The sequence below is a fragment of the Panicum hallii genome, chromosome 6, assembly GCF_002211085.1.
Source record: "Panicum hallii strain FIL2 chromosome 6, PHallii_v3.1, whole genome shotgun sequence".
NCBI classification, from domain to species: Eukaryota; Viridiplantae; Streptophyta; class Magnoliopsida; order Poales; family Poaceae; genus Panicum; species Panicum hallii.
In genome coordinates, this window is record NC_038047.1 from 37,327,370 (window position 1) to 37,344,329 (window position 16,960).

Genomic DNA, 16,960 nt, shown 5'->3' on the forward strand with positions numbered 1-16,960 from the left:
AAACTGCAGTTTTGACGGTTATTTCCTGTCACAATGTATTTGTCAAATTTCCTATCACAATGTATTGTCAAATCCAATAGATTCATGATATCCTCAAGAGTATCTTCCAAGATTAATGTTAGTATGCGATTGTTATGATCCTGGACTGAATATTTAGAAAATTATTGGCCGTCAAAGTTTCAAAAGTTGAAACAAAAACGTGTCCAAGGCATCAAGTATTTTCCTTTTAGTGAAGGAGCAAATTGCTATGATCATCTGGTTACAAATACAAGCCATCCCTCTAGGCTGCCGGTCATTTGTGGGAAAGTTGATCACCAAACTCACCATGTAAACCTTCATACTGTATATGTGTAACATTTGCAATTAGCAAACACAATACTCCTTACATTTGCAAATAAGGCACTACGTAAATAATGTGATTGACAACAAAAAAGGAGCATGCAAGAACTTGCAAGCAACAACCTATGTACAGTTTGGCTGTCGTAACAAGAACAAAATAGCAGTACAGTACAGTATATAGCGGTACATTACAGAGTACAAAGCGCACACAAACTGCACTACATACCATCTGCACAACTGTCTCTAGTTTCATCTCCAACTCACTGCACCATTCATCCAAAATGACAGACCAAGAAGAAGAAAGCACTGAAAGATTTTCAACGCGATGAACAAAGCATGTCTCACAGCATCATGTAGCAGATGAATGGCAATTAATCGATGCACACGGATCGCCACTGATGAGAGCTTGTCGGCGTCGCGGCTGGCGGAGCGCTCCAGCTAGCCACGCGCCGGCGCTGAGGCTGCTTGCCGCCGCCATGATTGCCCTCGTTGTTCCTGGAGTTCGAGATCTGGTCGTCATCGCTGTTGTCGGCCAGGCCCAGCATTGTGCGCAGCGCCGTCTGCGCCATCTCCTTGTGAACGCCGGGGCTCGCCTGCTCGGCGATGAGCATCAGCGGCCGGTCTGCGCCCGCCGCCCTGGCGAGCCCCCGGAACCGCGGGCTGCCCCTGCTCATGGCGTACAATGCCGCGACACACCATTCCTGCAGCTCCGAGTTGCGGGATCCGTCGTCTGACAGGATGCCGGACGCCGTCGCCACGGCGCCCGCGTCCATCAGCGCGGCGCGGCCCTCCGCGCAGGCGGCCACGTTGCAGACCACCATGAGCGCCAGCCTGCGGATGGGCGCCGGCTCGGCGTCGTCCGATGCGACGGAGAGCAGGCTCCTGGATGCGCCCGGGGCGCGCGCGAGCTTGGACTGGTTCACGGCGGCGAGGGAGAGGTGGTACAGCGCCATCCCGGCGTCGCGGCGCGCTCGCGGGGCGTGGTCGCGGCCCGCGAGGACCGCGAGGAGCGGCGGCACGGCCCCGAGCACGCCGATGGCCGCGCGGTTGCCCTCGTGGAGCGCCAGGCCGAAGAGCGCGCCGGCCGCGTGCTCGCGCGCCTCCGGCGGCGCGGCGGCGGAGGCGATGGCGTCGACGAGCGCCGGCACGGCGCCCGCGCGCACGATGAGCACCCTGTTCTCCGGCTCCAGCGAGAGGTTCGCCAGCGCCGCGGCGGCGTCGGCGCGCGCCGGGGCGGTGTGGCGCGAGGAGAGCAGCACCCGCCGAAGCGCCGCGAGGAGGCGCGGCACGCAGAGCGCGCGCCGCCTCTCCGCGCCCTCCCGCGTGGCGCGCCGCAGCGCAGCCATCGCCGCCTCCACCTCCCTCTCGTCCCCCGCCTCCACCGCCTTCGCCACCGCCTCCTCCTCGGCGTCAGCGACACGCGCCGGCTCCTCTTCTTTCTCTTTCTCTCTCTCTTTCTCTTTCTCTTTCGGCGCCGCCTTCCCGCCGCGCACCACCTCCACCTCAGCCGCGGCCATCTCCCTCGACGACCTACCTGACGTCGACGACGACGACGTCGACGCAGCGGACGCCCCCTCTGACGAGCACGACAGGTTGGACGCCGACCTCGCCGGCGCCCGCGCCACCGGCACCGCGCGGAGCACGGCCTCCCTCGCCTCCTCGGCAGGAGGCGCCACGGGCGCCGCGCGGCCGGTGCGCGCGCACCACGTCCGGACGGCCGCCCGGAGCGCGTCGTTGGGTATGGCGACGGCAACACCACCGCCCGGCGTGCTCCCTTCGGCCGCCACCACTCCGTCCGGTGCGAGCGAGAGCCCCAGCTCGGCGCAGGCCCGGACGCACGCGCGCTCGTACGTCCGGCCCGACGGCAGGATGACTGGGTCCGTCATGGGCGCGCCCAGGATCGGGCACAGGAACTCCGCCGGCACCTCCTCTTGCGCCTCCTTCCTCGCCGGGGACGGAGGGACAGGGACGTCGGGCGGCCTGTTTTTCGCCTTGGACGCCGCCGCCGGCGGCGGCAGGGACAGGGACCGGAAGGGCAGCAGCTTCCAGCGCCGCGCGCGGTCGGCACCCATCTGGCCGCGTCGCCGGCGCCGGAGCTTTTGAGCAGCAAAGCAGCGGCCGCCTTTAGGTGGCGCAGCGCCAATAATGGCTGCTGCTTTTGGCTCGGGGCTCGGCAACTTTGGCCGGCTGGCTCGCTCGCTCGCTGGGGAGTGGAGAGTGGAGGGGCTTTTCCTGGGCGGTTAAATATTGCGAGGGAGAGGCGGTGGCTTAGCCGTGAAGCGACGAGCGGTTAGTTCGTTAGGCTGCCCGACGCGGGCGGAAGGCTGCGGCGGAGGGGGGCTGCCGTGGCTGCGGTGGGGCACCGGAGCAATGGAGCGTTACGGATGGACGGACGCAACCGCGTCGCCGTCGCGCGGGAGGAAAGCTGGCGCCGGTCGTTTACCTCGTCTTTTTGTCGGGGGTGGAGGATCCGGCTAAGCAACCATGGCCTCAAATTTCATGGAGTTTCATCATCTTTAACTAGGCGTTAGATGTAGATCCAACAACTCTATATCTTGAGAGTTAATAAAAATAGTGAGATATCAGTAATGGTACTGGATTAGTGTCGTGGTGACTAATGACACGTAGCAGTTCTAAATTTCCAATAGCGAAATTTAAAAAAGTTATTCTTATTTAAGTTCAATTTCCACCCTCCAACTAACACAAAGTTAGTTTTTAATCTTTAACTACAAATCGGATATGAAACACCATCCAACAGTTAAAAACGGACAAATTTAATCCCTTGAGTGGTTTCAAATATAGTTTTTCTTTTTTTCTTTTTGAAATTTAGAAAATTTTGGTTTGATCTAGAAAATTCAAAAGTAATTTTTTTAAAATAAAAGGAATATGAAACTGGTACCAAAAATCTTCTAAAAGTGTAACCTATTTATTTTGTGCTCTAGTTGAAGTTATTTGTATTTCATTATTAAAAATAGTATGTGTGACTACAAGGAAAAAAAAATAGATTCAAATAATTGACGCATTCTTCAAATAAAACCTAACTCTTTCAAAAAAACATAACTCTTCATCCCTTCGATGAACCCCTCCCTCCTCCCTCACACATTCTTATTGCCATTTAAACTCCCCCTTGTCACCTGAGCTTAAGCTATCAACACAACGAATAGCGACCTAACACGAGCGAGATCGGTTACTAAGTTCTGACTCGCTATATTTTTCGATGCACTATCTTGTGACATTGTTGTGGGTTTGTCAGTAGTAGCCAATAAGCTTACAAAAAGTTAGCGTGTTCGCTTATCTGGTTGATCTGGCGTGATGTGCGCCTCGCGTCCGGTTCAGAGCTGCTCGTTACCTGGCAAATCTGGTGCTTAGCTACGGTTCTTGCAGATACGATGCAGGCTGCCTATCACTCTGTCAAGAGTGTGACGCCGCATGCGAGACGAGAGCACCCTACCTGTGCGTGCTGTGTGAGATCTTGTCCTACATACTCCACTCCCGGCCATCAAATGTTCTGGAAGCTGCAAACGGCTGACGGCGTCCTGGCAAAATTGGCATGTACTAAACTGAGCTCGGCTGAGCTGAGCCCTGCAGGCTCATGTCCGTGAGCATGCAGCTGCAACTGTTTAACACTACCGCGCATCACAGCTCCATGGTTCAGATGCTCTATTTCTCAACAGTATATAGGATGGCACGCGCATAAGCTTGGTGCTTCTCCTCCGATTTTCACCTGTCAAAAGCGAGAGGCGCACATGTCTGCTGCTGGCCCCTTTCTTCAGTACTACCGGTACTTGCAGGGTGTTTTGTGAGAGTACAAGGAAAGAGGTAGTCTAATATTTCGAACTGAATCTGATGAACGCAAAGTGGTGGCTACCTGCTGGGTGCACTAAGATCCGGTATAGTATAAACTCTTCAGATCACAGCTCGCAGTGTTCAGAGCCTGCCATGATCCTGGCCAGATATACAAATCATTCCACTAGCAGGCAAGTGCGTGCGCTTTAACTTGAACGTGGTCGTGGTAAACATAATCTTTCTCCCGAGCACGATGATTTCAAGCGTTGTGGGGGGCTGTGGAGATCCCATCCCGGGAAGAAAAGGCGGTGGGAAAAGAGACCATCAGGCAAAAGCGGCAAGCTTTGCCAGATGCCCCGGTCCAGACAGCAGGATCCATCCGTGCCCAGCGACGTGCTTGGATGGAAAGCTTCGGTTCAGAGCATGGTGCGCGAGGTCAATAAGAAATTGTTAGGAAGCAGCTGAGACCCACCTTCAGATGATGAGAGCTCTGTGCACAACAGGTCGGATGAGATCATCGCTTCCAAGGAAGGTGGAGCCTGTGTGTCCGACCGTACCAGCAGAAACAGCGTCGTCACGAACCCGGCACGGCGCGTACGGTTCCCAGACACTCTGCGTTTAGGTAATGATATGGATTGGTCTCCACCGTATGATCTGAAGAGCACAAATCCGCGCAGGTATTGCAAAGCAGCCAGGTCACTCGATCGGCCAAGCTAGCGCAAGGTTGGCCTCCAGTTCTCGAGTAGCCGAAACAGGTACAAGGCCAACAAAAAGAACACAAAGGGTGTGTTCGTTTCCTACGCTCTAAATTTTAGACCTATCACATCAAAGAGAATCTTGTTATTTAGAAGTATTAAATAAAGTCTAATTATAAAATTTTTTGCACAGATGGATGCTAATTCACGAGACAAATTTAATGAGCCTAATTAATCTATAATTTGCCACAGTGATGCTACAGTAATCATCTGCTAATCATGGACTAATATACCTCATTAGATTCGTCTCGCGAATTAGACCTGGGGTTCTGCAATTAGTTTTGTATTTAGACTTTATTTAATATCTCTAAATGATAAGATTCTCTTTGATGTGACCCCTCTAAACTTTAGACCCCAGGATACGAACACACCCAAAGGCGCACTCTGCATCCACAAAAGTAAGGTCGATGCCGCTTCAAGTTGTATCCAAAGCATGTTATATACAGTGTATCTTGCCCATCACTCAAATTTTAGTGTAAGCTTCCAACTTACCATTGCCAAAGAGTATTTTCTTTTAAAAAATAGAATCATACCAATATACTAAATCTTTAAATTTTAAGAAATGCTTTCGTGCACGCGAGAGAGACCAAATTGAAAAATTAAATAAAAAAAATAGCTGCTACCGAGAGGTGTATCAAACCGCACAAATTTAAATCAACAAAGATGAAATTTACTGAACTGAATAAAACTGTAAATTATCTGTTACAAAATTTCATAAGACTTTCCTCACGTTCATCTGTCCATCTCTCACCTAAAATTAAAAGGGAAACTAATCTGAAGAGTTAAGCTGAAGCCGGAGCAGAAACCTCAGCCGGGGCTGACGCGGGTACAGGGGCCGGTGCAGCAGATCGAGCCGAGGTGGGTTCAGACAGCGCAGGGAACTTGGACACATCCTCGACGTCCAGCGCCGGCGCAGAATTGCTGCACTCCCGGTACCTATCATTGGCTGCCTGCCTCTGCCGCTGCGGGTAGTAGCCACCATTACCAGCGCGCTCCTGTTGGTATCTACCAACATTGCCACCCTGCTGCTGGAAGCCTCCATTGCCTTGGTAACCGCCGTTGCCCCTGCCGTAGCCATAGCCATCGTTGCCCATTTTGTACTCGTTGCGGCGACTGGAGTAGTCGCCCCTCGGAGCGTCGTCGCCTCGGCCATTGTAGACCCTTGACGCACCATTGCCATTTTGGATGGCAGCTTCGTTCTTGGTGCTGTTGTCACGGCTGCCACCCTGAAAAGGGCCATTGAAGCGACCACGAACAGAAGAGCCATCTTCATGGTCATAAGAGACACGCTTTGGCGGTCTGAACCCAAGGTTTTGGCGGGGGACAGTAACCTGAAAACAGATGATAAAGATTAGATTATATACAACACATCAAGTTGGCACTGAACTACAATATTTTAAGAAAATTCTTATACCTTCTTAGGTTTAGCATCCTTTGCAGTGGTCTCCTTTCCATCTGCCTCAACCGTTTCTTCCTTCTTGCTAGCATCCTTAACCTTGGGCTGAGCCTTTTCTGCCTTCATGATTGCTTCCTCATGATCCAGCTTCTTTTTTGCCAACATCTGCAGGCCCTTAAATTCTTCAGCAGTGACCTTCCTCACCTCAGTTTTTAAGGTCTCTGAGAACTTCTTTGTCTCCTCACGCATCCTCTCATACTCAGCAAGGGTCTAATCAAATTATGAAGGTCAGAAAACACACGGCAAGCAACAATTGAACGAAATTGCATGGCTATCAGCGAGGCATTACCTTTTTCTCTTCTTCCAGTGGTTGCTTTTCAATCTGTTTCTTCGAACCATCTACCTCAAAATCTTGCTTCTTTGCCTTCTCCGTCTCACTGCCGCTGCTTTTCTTAGCATTTTTCTTCTTCCTCTTCTCAGAGCCATTGAGTCTCTCCTTTCGAAAAATTGTCCTTTCTCCGGTGCTGGCACCTTGTCCGTTGTGAGGACCATCTTTGGTAGCACCCCTGCCAATAAAGCGTAACATTGATAAGTTTCAAACAAAAAACTCACATCTATGTGAGGAGATATCTGGAGAATTTGTACAGCAAAATATTAGAAGTTACCCAACAGACTTGTCTGATTCCGAAGCAGGCACGGCATCGCCATTATCAGCATTGGCCTCCTTTTGATCTGTCGCGCTAGCACACACTACATTCTCTTCAGGCCTTTCCTCAGCCTCTGTTCCAGCATCAGAGGATGCCTTCACCTTGCGCACATACACCTTCTTCATCCTGGGCTGGCCTTGACGATTTCCCTGCCTCTCACCATTGTTGTATTTACCCTGAACTCTCTCAACCTGCCTCTCATTATGTCCATATGAGTAGTGCTCACCACCATCACACATCTGGTCATTGTCCCCACAGTTGCCACCATCATTATTGTTGTAGATATTGCCATTAACGCCTTCATAATTGCTGCCAGATTCTGCATTGGTAAAATTGGAATTGTTGAGTTTCTTCCTCTCATCCTCCTCCAAAGGAATGTTATGCTCCTCGTAGAAAGCTTTTCTTTGAGGCACTAATATGGCTTCCTCGATCCTCAGTTTCCTCTGCTCCTGCCTCAGTCTCCTTTGCTCCTCGAACAAATCCTTGATACGGTCTTCATTCCCTTGCTTCTCCTTCAACTTTGTTTCCTCCTCCCTCAGTTTTATTAGAACCTCCCTCAACCTTTTCAGCTCTTGCTGACACTTTGTTACACCTAGCATCCAACAAGAACATGGCGGGTTGAGATAGGAACCAAATCACACGTGAAAACTAATAACTTGATACACACAGAGATTATAATTACCAAAACATAACAAAGTCGATCTACCAATCAGTAATAGTGGCATAAAAGGTAACTGAATATGACAATCGACATAAATGGCAAGAATACATCACGCGAATACAATAGCATATAAGACTAGAAATAATTGAACAAGATCGAAATAAGAAATCATATCATATAATTATAACTAGCTAGTAATTTATAAAGATTTGGACCACCACATGACATGACAACACGCATAGATTGACAAACGGATCGAACATATAAGAGATTGAACAATGATTGTAAAAATGGATCTACACTAATCTCTATCCACATGACAAACAACCCAGCGTGAGCGATCATCTAATCTAATCTAATCTCGATAAGACTAGTAGAGTGCACGTGCCCACGCACGTGTTTAAAATCTCTTGTTTTGGAAAACAAATCTAAATCACCACCAAACTAAAATCCAATAGACAAAAAATTTAGAAACCGTCCATAATGACATAAGAACTTAAGTACGTACTGCGATCCACTTTAATGATTACAACAGTTGTTTTGGTATGCAATAATATAATGCTAATTTCACCAAAGAAACATAAATAACTTTGTGCTCTTACTTATGTTCATGTGCTTTACCAGTGGTTACATTCTCCCTTTATATTTCAGCTTTAGGTACCAAATGTTAACTTCATTTAGTTGTTTACAGAAAAAATAATAGAAAGTTACTTACTTTGGGGCAGATGCCTGCTATACGCTGATATGGTAACAGAATTATAATTAAAAATATGCATTCATCTACAAATAAGAAAATAACGTACATCCGTTTTCATAACATTTTTTTTTTGCCATACTGAACACTTCATGTCAAGCATTTGCATCACATTTTTTTTGTTTACAGCCATGGAAACTGACAAAATTTTATCAGATCATGATAAGGTTTACAAATAGTTTCAAAACCAAGTTAAAGAGAATATGACTGAAGATGCTTTGGTCTTCTAACATTAATTTCTTTTCTTTTGTACTCTATGAGCATGGAAAAAAAATCAGAGTTTAGATAAGACTTGTCATATTGACATATGTGCTATCCGGAAAACATGCTATATCTGAAATTGCCATGCTTACATGCCATGCAAGGTGATTGAAACAAATTGAGCGTACTGCAGAAAACAGCAGAACAGAAAACTAAGTAGGTTGGTGCATTCATTTTTCTATATACAAGATCGCAACAGATCATATAAATGACTCTATGACACTGTACCATACAACTAACTAATTTGCAATAGTAAGAAAACTAATCACACTAATGAACTCAATTGTTTGAGTGTATTTTTTGCACCATTAGGCCACCCACATCCGAAATTAAATTCGTCTATGCATGATCGATGGCTCAATTTGCAGGGGGGTGAAACTTGCACGTGTGACGTGTTTACACTTGTCAATCGGCAACATTGAGTCATCTCTGAATCAACCAATTTGGCTGGCCACGAAACTCATTAGTAGTACTAATTTTCTAGCATGTTAAGCTCACTTAAATATCTCAAAATTTCATCTACCAGCGAGCAAGCAAGTCACCACGAGCGATCGTCTAATCTAATGTGATCTAGATAAGATTAAGAGGACAAGACGACGGGGAGGAGGATCGATGCATACCATTATCGTGCTGCAGCTTGGTGAAGTAGGAGTATTTGGGCTTCCCGTGGGCGGCCGTCTCGACGGGGTCGGCGGCGTCGGCGAGCTTGGCAGCGGCTGCCTCGGTCTTCTTCTTGCCGACGACGACGGAGATAGCGGCCTCCCCGGACTCGCCGTCCGCGAGCTCCAGCAGGTCGAAGTTGCAGGTGACCATTGCGGCGGCGGCGGCGCAAGTAGCTAAACCCTCGTGGCGAGCCCTGGTCAGACTCGAGAAGGCGGCGCTGCGGGCTCTCGATTGGACGATCCGAATGGTGGGCTGGTTGGTTGGTGGACGGGTGGCGTGGTGTGCGACGCGTTTTAAAGGGCCAGGAACCGGGACGCCCCTGTTGGATCGGCGTCCGGCGCGGAGGGGCATCGCCAAAAGAAAACGTTGCCCTGGACCTTGTCAGAGTTCGTGTCGAGATCGGCGACATCGCGTTGCGATAGCATGGTTCCCTGCTTCATTAGAGTCGTGTCTGTATTACGTATACCAACTATACACGCAGATGTCGCCCACCGACTATAAGCCAGTAACCAGGCTGCAGCCTGATCGACACGCTCGACATCGTAAACGTCGCTGCTGCTGCGACCTCGGGATACGCGGATCGACGACCGGCGGCGAGATGGCGGGAGGCGGCAGTATCAAGGCGAGCGCCAACATGTGGGCTCTCCTCTCCGACAACGATCCCGGCCACAGCGAGGCGGCGGCCGTCGAGCAGAGACTTGACGACGGGAAGGCCAGGGGCAAGGGGCCAGCCGCCGGGGACAAGCGGCAGGCCGTGGCCAGCGGCGAGCCGGAGAGCAGCGGGGTCGGCGGCGACGCTGCGAGGCACGATCGCGAGTACAAGCAGGCGCGGGTGGAGCGCAACAAGGAGCAGAAGAAGCCGCCGCCGCCGGCCAACCGCGAGGCGAGCACCTCCCTGACCGCCGGGGAGTGCCAGAGCCAGACGACGAAGGGGCCGGCGCCGATGATGATAAGCACAAACGGGGAGGCCGAGGATGGAGACGGCGGCTACAGCTCGGGCCAGTCCGACAGCGACGAGGAGGACGAGGGCGGAGCTGCGGCGGCGGGTGGCAGCAGTTGCCGGAAGCTGCTTTGCGGGCTGTTCAATGCGGCCGTTGTGATATCCTCGCCGCCGTCTTTGTCAATGTCGCTGCGGCGCCTGCTGGCACCGCCGGCCCTCCAACCTGACCGTCGGTGCTGTCAGTGCATCTCGACTTAGTCCACATGGTTTGTCTCTTTAGATGTCTTAATACACATGTTCGATTGCAAAAAGATTAGCAATCCTGAGTTTTGAAAAAAGTCTTGCATCTATTTATTAAATGCAACAGCCTTGTTTTAGGCAGATGGACGCATCGTTCTCTCTATATCCTCTCAATTTCATGTTGCAGTTGCTGTCTGCACTCACACGCACGAATCCTCCATATCTCACTTGAACAGCGATTTGATCTCTGTTTGGTATTTTGCTGTCACTTTGTCCGTCTTAGTTTCATGGTGGGTGTCAACAGTGCATTGTCAATCTGAACAGAAAATAATGTCAAGCTTGCAAGAAAGATAACTTCTTGAGTATAAATACGAGTGAAAACTTACTGTAAACGGTTCGTCGACAATCATGATAGGGCCGAAGCGGAAAGAGCAATGTGTGGTCCTGAAATTTATTGGCAAAATAATTCAATGCCTCCTCTGATTTAACTGCGATAAGCGCCAAATAGCCACATCATACATCAAATTACTATAATGAAATTGTGTCAGTGCACACAAAGAATGACATCGTCCCAAAAACCCATGTATGGCTGTAACTATCTCCCGATCAAACCAACAGAATTGCATGTACCACATTTTTAGTTCTGTTCACCGATGTTTTAAGATTCCCAGCAGTAAGAAGAGGGCAGCAGAATGAGAAAAACAACAACAGATCAGGCAACTCTTACCAGGTTCTCAGCTCATCATATAGCATATTCATGACCTTATTTTTCGCTACTTCGCCATTCTCATCAACGAGGGACTTCCTTTTTGCTTCTGCCAGAACTTCATCATTGTTGGGAACAATCATGGTACCGAGACACCGTTGATCCTATGCAGAGAACAAATGAAGGAATTTCATAACTACGAAGGTTAATAATCTGTTTACCATAGCAGTATCCAAATATAATCTTGTCACAACAAAAGTATGAGAGATAATTTTTGACAAATACAAGTACAATGCAATAGCAATAACATTGCACAGTTTCTGATAATGACTTTCCCTAGTTGAATCACAAACTGTTTTTCGTATGTCAAACATTGATATTTTTTAATATACTGATGGGCACGTTTTTGAAAGTGCGTCCAGACAGATTATAAAACATAGGACAAAAAAAGAGAGGATGGAGAAGTAGAAAAACAAACCTGTACAAAGTTTCATAGACCAGCGATACTGATATAATATAGTGAGGTTGGTAACACTGCAAATCTTCCTATCAAAGAAAATAGAAGAAGATGTCAAAATGCCCTAAGGAACTTCAGCATCTTTTGCAACAGATAGACAATAAAACTAGTAAACAACAACACAGATAGAAGTGCAGAATGGAGTTCTGCAGACTGCTGCATGCCAATACAAGATCTGACTCATTTTGCAGCTTGTAGTAAGCTGATGAAGAATATTATAGCATTAGTCATGCATCTGAGCACACAAATATAGTATAAGACCGCATGAATTTCTCAATGACAATAATAATAGGTGATTTATATGGAAGCTAACTATAGTAATCGTCCTTAATAACATTATAAAGTGCTTAATGCAAAGACCAAATATAGCTAGGTAATTTATGTTGGAATATGCAAAAACCGTACCTTCATATACTTGACGGCAGTGTAAACTTGCTGGATTCCGTAAGTGAAGATGAAGTACTCACAAGCACGCTCATAAGCATGCCATGGTGGAAGCATGCTTAGGAACCTATCACCAGGTTCTGCTGGTACAATGTCCCACAAATTCTTTATCTGTGGAACATATCAGCATAAAACATGTATAAATGAGGAATATATCAAACAGAAAACCTTAGCAGTTTGGTTGGAATTTTTTACAGGGCACTTGAATATTTATGTTTATAGGAAATCCAGGAAAAAAACATAATATTAAGCATAACTGCCTATACTGATATCATAAGGATTAACCGATTAGGAAATCACATCGAGATAACGAAACAAAATAGTGCCTATTACACAAGGCAGCATACCATCACTTAACGATTGTGGTTAAAATTGAGAGTTTGTCTTTACCTGATGCAAGAGATTTTGGTGGGTCAGCATTACGCCTTTTGGTGTGCCACCTGTTCCACTAGTATATATTAGTGTTGCCACATCTTCTTGAGTAATAGTTTCAAAGATTTCTTGCTGACCTGACAAATGAGAAACAACAATTCATAGTCTAGCCAATAGTTGTGTAAAAGCAACTGTATATGTGGTGCAGATTGACTACCAGGAAGTATTGAGCATGCATTTTTCATGCATTGCTAATTGTACAGGCATAATCGTTTACTGCATGATATAGCAGTATCATTGAAGAAAAGAAAGAAATTATGAAGAATGTAATTCAATCTATTGCATGATACAGCAGTATTATTTTGTTGAAGAAAAATTTTCTGAAGAACTAAAAGATGGGTGAGGTTTTTCATTTATTTTTCTAAATTTCAAACAAAGAAAGAAGTGTAAGTGCTCTTATTTAAATCAACATATTTCAAATAAATACCGCTTAGTAAGAATAAGCTTGGATTAATGCAGAAAGAAGTTATTTTTTAAGCTCTTGATATGACTAAATGATCAAGTCAAGCATTAAATCAGAGATCTGGAAAGGACAATGCATCCTAAATATTACAGGGCAGCTGTAAGTGGTACAGTATGGGATGCTTATGTTATGAGGTGTGATGCCATCACATAACGAGAATATTGCAGGACAACATATCTTAGGAATTTGTTGTCCTTTACCGCTAGAAATAGCCAAATGACCTAAGAACATGTTGACAAAAGTCAAAAACCACAATTCTTAAAGAAACTGCACAATCAGATGATTTTCATTTATGATATCACACAAAGTTACCTTGGTGGCCAGAAAGAAGCAGAGCATTACGACTCTCCCGACCAGTTTAGTCATATCCTTGTAGTCATAAAGTGGTATATCCTTCACAGCTTTGCTATCTATGCATGATTTGTCACCCCAAACTCCCAAAGTAGCACAATGAATCTTGCATTAATCCTTGATATGAAAGATTCTGCAAGCCGGTTAAAGAATTGAGGACTGTCCACAACAAGTGCAATGCTGTGATGGGAAAAACAATAAATTCATAATCACGGCATGAAAGTAAAAGAAATATATGTGCACTGAATATTATTATGCAGAATCTAAAACCACTCCTAGTACTGTCATCTCTCTGTCTACGTTTCCAGAGTTCATATGATAAAAAATTTATCAAGTTTGATGAAGGAATGCGCTTCACTCGCATATCTATATGCTGCGCAATACAATGATACTTTGATTCCGCAAGCAACCGGTGATGATGTGTTCCATTGTAAAGTTCAAGATGAAACAATCCAGTGAACATATATGGCATATGTATTTCTTGTAATCGAATTTCCGGTGATCAAGTATATGATAATAATAGCCCATCACAAATACTTTTCCTACCATAGATACCAAAATGCAAGCAGAGTCGCATGCTGAAATAGGTCTAATATAATATAAAAGGTGGACAATTTTTCTTTTTTTCGACCGTGCCTGAGCACGTTTTTCATTAAGAGGGAGAAGGTGGACTATTTGACCCGATGTAGCTCATCCAGTTCTTATGTAGAGGGAGTGAGGGAGAACGCCAAACTTGCACCCAGAGTTGCATGTCCCCTGAAAACATGAAGTAGAATCAATGGAAGAACTCAGTAAGGCATTTTGAAACGAATGGTCATTTATAGAGCTTCTTTCCATTTACAACTGCTACAAGAGAATTTGAGGGTTGAAGTCTCGTAAAACCATCTGGGTTGACGTAGATAAGGACCAGAACTTCATTTAATGACATGTCAGACTGGAATTCCTACGGCTCTAACCCTATATGATATCAACTATGTAAAAGTCCAATTTGGTTTAATTGAAATTTATTTTAAAAAACAATTCAGTAAAACTCACCTTTCTGAATGAATGTATATTTGAAACAATTCTTCATCAAGAGATCTTGTTCATCTAACAACATTGATTGCACCAGTAGCCATGATTCCTGTATATCATATGTTGTTAGTAAAAATCATCAATGATGAATGAATGTATTGGACAGTAGTTAAATGAAACCATCTAGATAACTGACTAAAAATAGTAAACACATAGTTAAGCAGATAAAATCATAAAAATGTAAATAGCATTGTGTTTTACGGCCTTAGAGCACATCTTTATCTATTTGAAAAATCAAGCCCAAGCTGATAGTTGTGGACTAGTATCTGTAAACTTAGATGTCATAGCTACCACATTGCTATGTGGGAGCTTCAACCATGGCATGTTTGCTACTTTGCTTTGGAAGAAATAGAATTCACATAAACTCCAAATGCAACTACAGTAATGCTAACCTTCTAGCGCTCCAGCAGCAAATATCAGAAAGGATAAATAACCAAAAAACTATCACCAGGAAAGAAACAATAAAAGGGAATGTCAGCATTGGGATCACAATGCGTATCTCAAAACAAACAAGGTATGTTACCTTGATCTGCAACTAACCACCGACATGAGTTGTCAGCTAAAAGAGCTAGCTTTTTCATCTGGAGCAATGCCAATGGCCTTTAGACCTTGAGAAAAATCCAATATTTCTTGTTCAAGCTGATAAGAACATAAATTAGCAATTAGATACCATACATCTGCGGCCATTAAATCTCTGAAATAAATGAGATCGTGTATTCTAAATGTGATAGGGAAGATGAATAAATTGTAGGTGATGAGAACATGTGACTCAAATAGAGCAGTACTCATTATTGTTCATGTTTGTGTGCATCTAAACTGAAATCATGCAGATGCTTGTTCTAAATATTCATAATGGCTTTTTTTATCTTTTCCTTTAAAGGGGATCATTCAGCAACGGAAGAATGAAAACATTTATCAATGCCCATATCCGTTGATTTCTCATTTTAATCCTAGATTATCAAGCATCAATGATTCATATTGGAGCCAGAGATGTACGTGTGTATATGTCCATTCTGTCGGCGGTTCATGATAAGGATCTATTACAGCTATGAGGTCAGGATATTTTTCTGCCGCTGTCCTCCAGATATCTGGAACTGCCTTCCATTCATGCACATTCAAGTCACTTCCGCCAGGTAATAGAACACTCTCAAGTAGAGGAGAGCAGTTTCTACGAAGTGGATGTTCAAGCTACAAAGTGGAAGTGGATTAATGCAACTTTCAGGCAAAACATCTTATATTTTGAGTAAGAACTCAATAATGCCCATGCAGTAATCCATAAAATATACTACTCATGCTTCACAGCATAACTATTTTGCAGCAGAATACTTGAGACTCCCACAGTTTCACAATTTCACGCATGTACCAACAATTTCGCGATTCCATGTAGAACAGTGGGAACAGATCCACAATCCAGATCAGCTTCCCACAGGGCTAAACAGGAATCTACAGATCAAAAGGGTCCAAATAACAAAATCAAGACTCCTCCCACAAAGCTAAAAGAGAATCTACACATCAAAGGGACCCAGCTAACCAAGGATCAGGATGGTAGGAACGGCTGTACCACCTCATCTGCCCCCCTTAATTGACATGGGTGATACTGCGGTACTGCCTAGCTCGATCACACTCGCACAGCCAATTTGGATAATGAACTCAATACCTAATTAAAGGTGGGCCGAAAGTAAGTGGCTCCTCCGTAACCAAAGCGCCGATTGCTGAGGCACAAAAGGGGTGGTACCACTGCCAGGTAGGGATCGCCCCCACAGGGGAGACTGAACCTCGGGCGCCCGGCATTTATAACAACAAAGCGGCGCCGTTCGGATCGCGGATCGCCGCAGCCTCCCCGGCCGGCTCACCGGAATCGGAGAAATTCCGGCGAAATGGTAACGAGCACGGGCGTTTTGGCCCGCCTCAACGCGGAGCACGACGACGAGTAGGAACAACAAGGGGATGGGATCACCGCGAAACAAACAGGGTGGAGAGCAAGGGCTAACCGCGAAATCGGCGGACGGGGGCGGCGGAGAGGCGGCCGACGCGTACCGGGGCAGGCCGCCGCGCGGCGGGGGAGCAGCGCTGCGGGGCGCCGAGGGGGGCTGATGAGCGGAGAGGGCGAGCGGCGCGGGAAGCAGGGCCCGGCCATCTGGCCGGACATAAAAAAGCAGAGACCAGCGGAGCCACTCTGGACTGGAGAGTGATGTGCAGCGGCTGATCGCGGGAAGTAGTTGCTATATCTAGCTACCACTTCTGCGATGATTGATTCAAAATTTTGTTTGTCCTGAAATACAATCAAAGTTCATTGAACATCTAATGGAAAGAAGTCATGTATATTTCTGTATTGGACAATCCGTGACCATACGGGAGCAGGTCGAAAATTTCGGCTCAAGCCCAGCCTACATATTGGTTGGGTTTGGTCGGTCGGGTGTTTTTCAAGTGGATTGAGTTGGGTTCGCCGAATCAGACGGCCCGCGATCAAA

General features: G+C 46.4%; 2 protein-coding genes and 1 long non-coding RNA gene across 5 annotated transcripts; all 3 read right to left on the reverse strand.

Annotated features, from left to right (window-relative positions):
- Positions 1-311: 311 nt before the first annotated feature.
- On the reverse strand, positions 312-2,732 carry LOC112897099 (U-box domain-containing protein 39-like). The gene has a single exon (XM_025965297.1). It carries the CDS (start codon positions 2,409-2,411, stop codon positions 711-713), a length of 1,701 nt encoding a protein of 566 aa, XP_025821082.1. The 5' UTR covers positions 2,412-2,732; the 3' UTR covers positions 312-710.
- Positions 2,733-5,579: 2,847 nt separating this feature from the next.
- Positions 5,580-9,704, reverse strand: LOC112896505 (golgin subfamily A member 6-like protein 1). 2 transcript variants are annotated; one of them, XM_025964495.1, is made up of 5 exons: positions 9,280-9,704; positions 6,951-7,575; positions 6,626-6,842; positions 6,295-6,546; positions 5,580-6,211 (listed from the first exon to the last, which is right to left on the reverse strand). In XM_025964495.1, exons 1-5 carry the CDS (start codon positions 9,671-9,673, stop codon positions 5,663-5,665), a joined length of 2,037 nt encoding a protein of 678 aa, XP_025820280.1. In that variant the 5' UTR covers positions 9,674-9,704; the 3' UTR covers positions 5,580-5,662. The 2 variants fall into 2 exon arrangements, with proteins under 2 accessions (XP_025820280.1, XP_025820279.1); XM_025964494.1 differs by having other exon boundaries at positions 6,942-7,575.
- A 1,981-nt stretch (positions 9,705-11,685) lies between these two features.
- On the reverse strand, positions 11,686-16,690 carry LOC112896509. 2 transcript variants are annotated; one of them, XR_003229488.1, is made up of 8 exons: positions 16,481-16,690; positions 15,486-15,677; positions 15,013-15,128; positions 14,451-14,538; positions 13,377-14,171; positions 12,560-12,678; positions 12,131-12,280; positions 11,686-11,754 (listed from the first exon to the last, which is right to left on the reverse strand). It is a non-coding gene; the product is annotated as an uncharacterized LOC112896509 (long non-coding RNA). The 2 variants fall into 2 exon arrangements; XR_003229489.1 differs by lacking the exon at positions 15,486-15,677 and having other exon boundaries at positions 16,481-16,688.
- Positions 16,691-16,960: the final 270 nt, after the last annotated feature.

What these genes read in the sequence shown, in the direction of transcription:
- LOC112896505 (XM_025964494.1), bottom strand. Translation starts at nt 9,673, where the DNA reads ATGCCCCTCCGCGCCGGACGCCGATCCAACAGGGGCGTCCCGGTTCCT. An exon ending in CAAGCTGCAGCACGATAATG is followed by an intron (nt 7,576 to 9,279) that starts GTATGCATCGAT and finishes GTTGGATGCTAG; the next exon opens with GTGTAACAAAGTGTCAGCAA. An exon ending in GAATCAGACAAGTCTGTTGG is followed by an intron (nt 6,843 to 6,941) that starts GTAACTTCTAAT and finishes CTTTATTGGCAG; the next exon opens with GGGTGCTACCAAAGATGGTC.
- LOC112897099 (XM_025965297.1), bottom strand. Translation starts at nt 2,411, where the DNA reads ATGGGTGCCGACCGCGCGCGGCGCTGGAAGCTGCTGCCCTTCCGGTCC.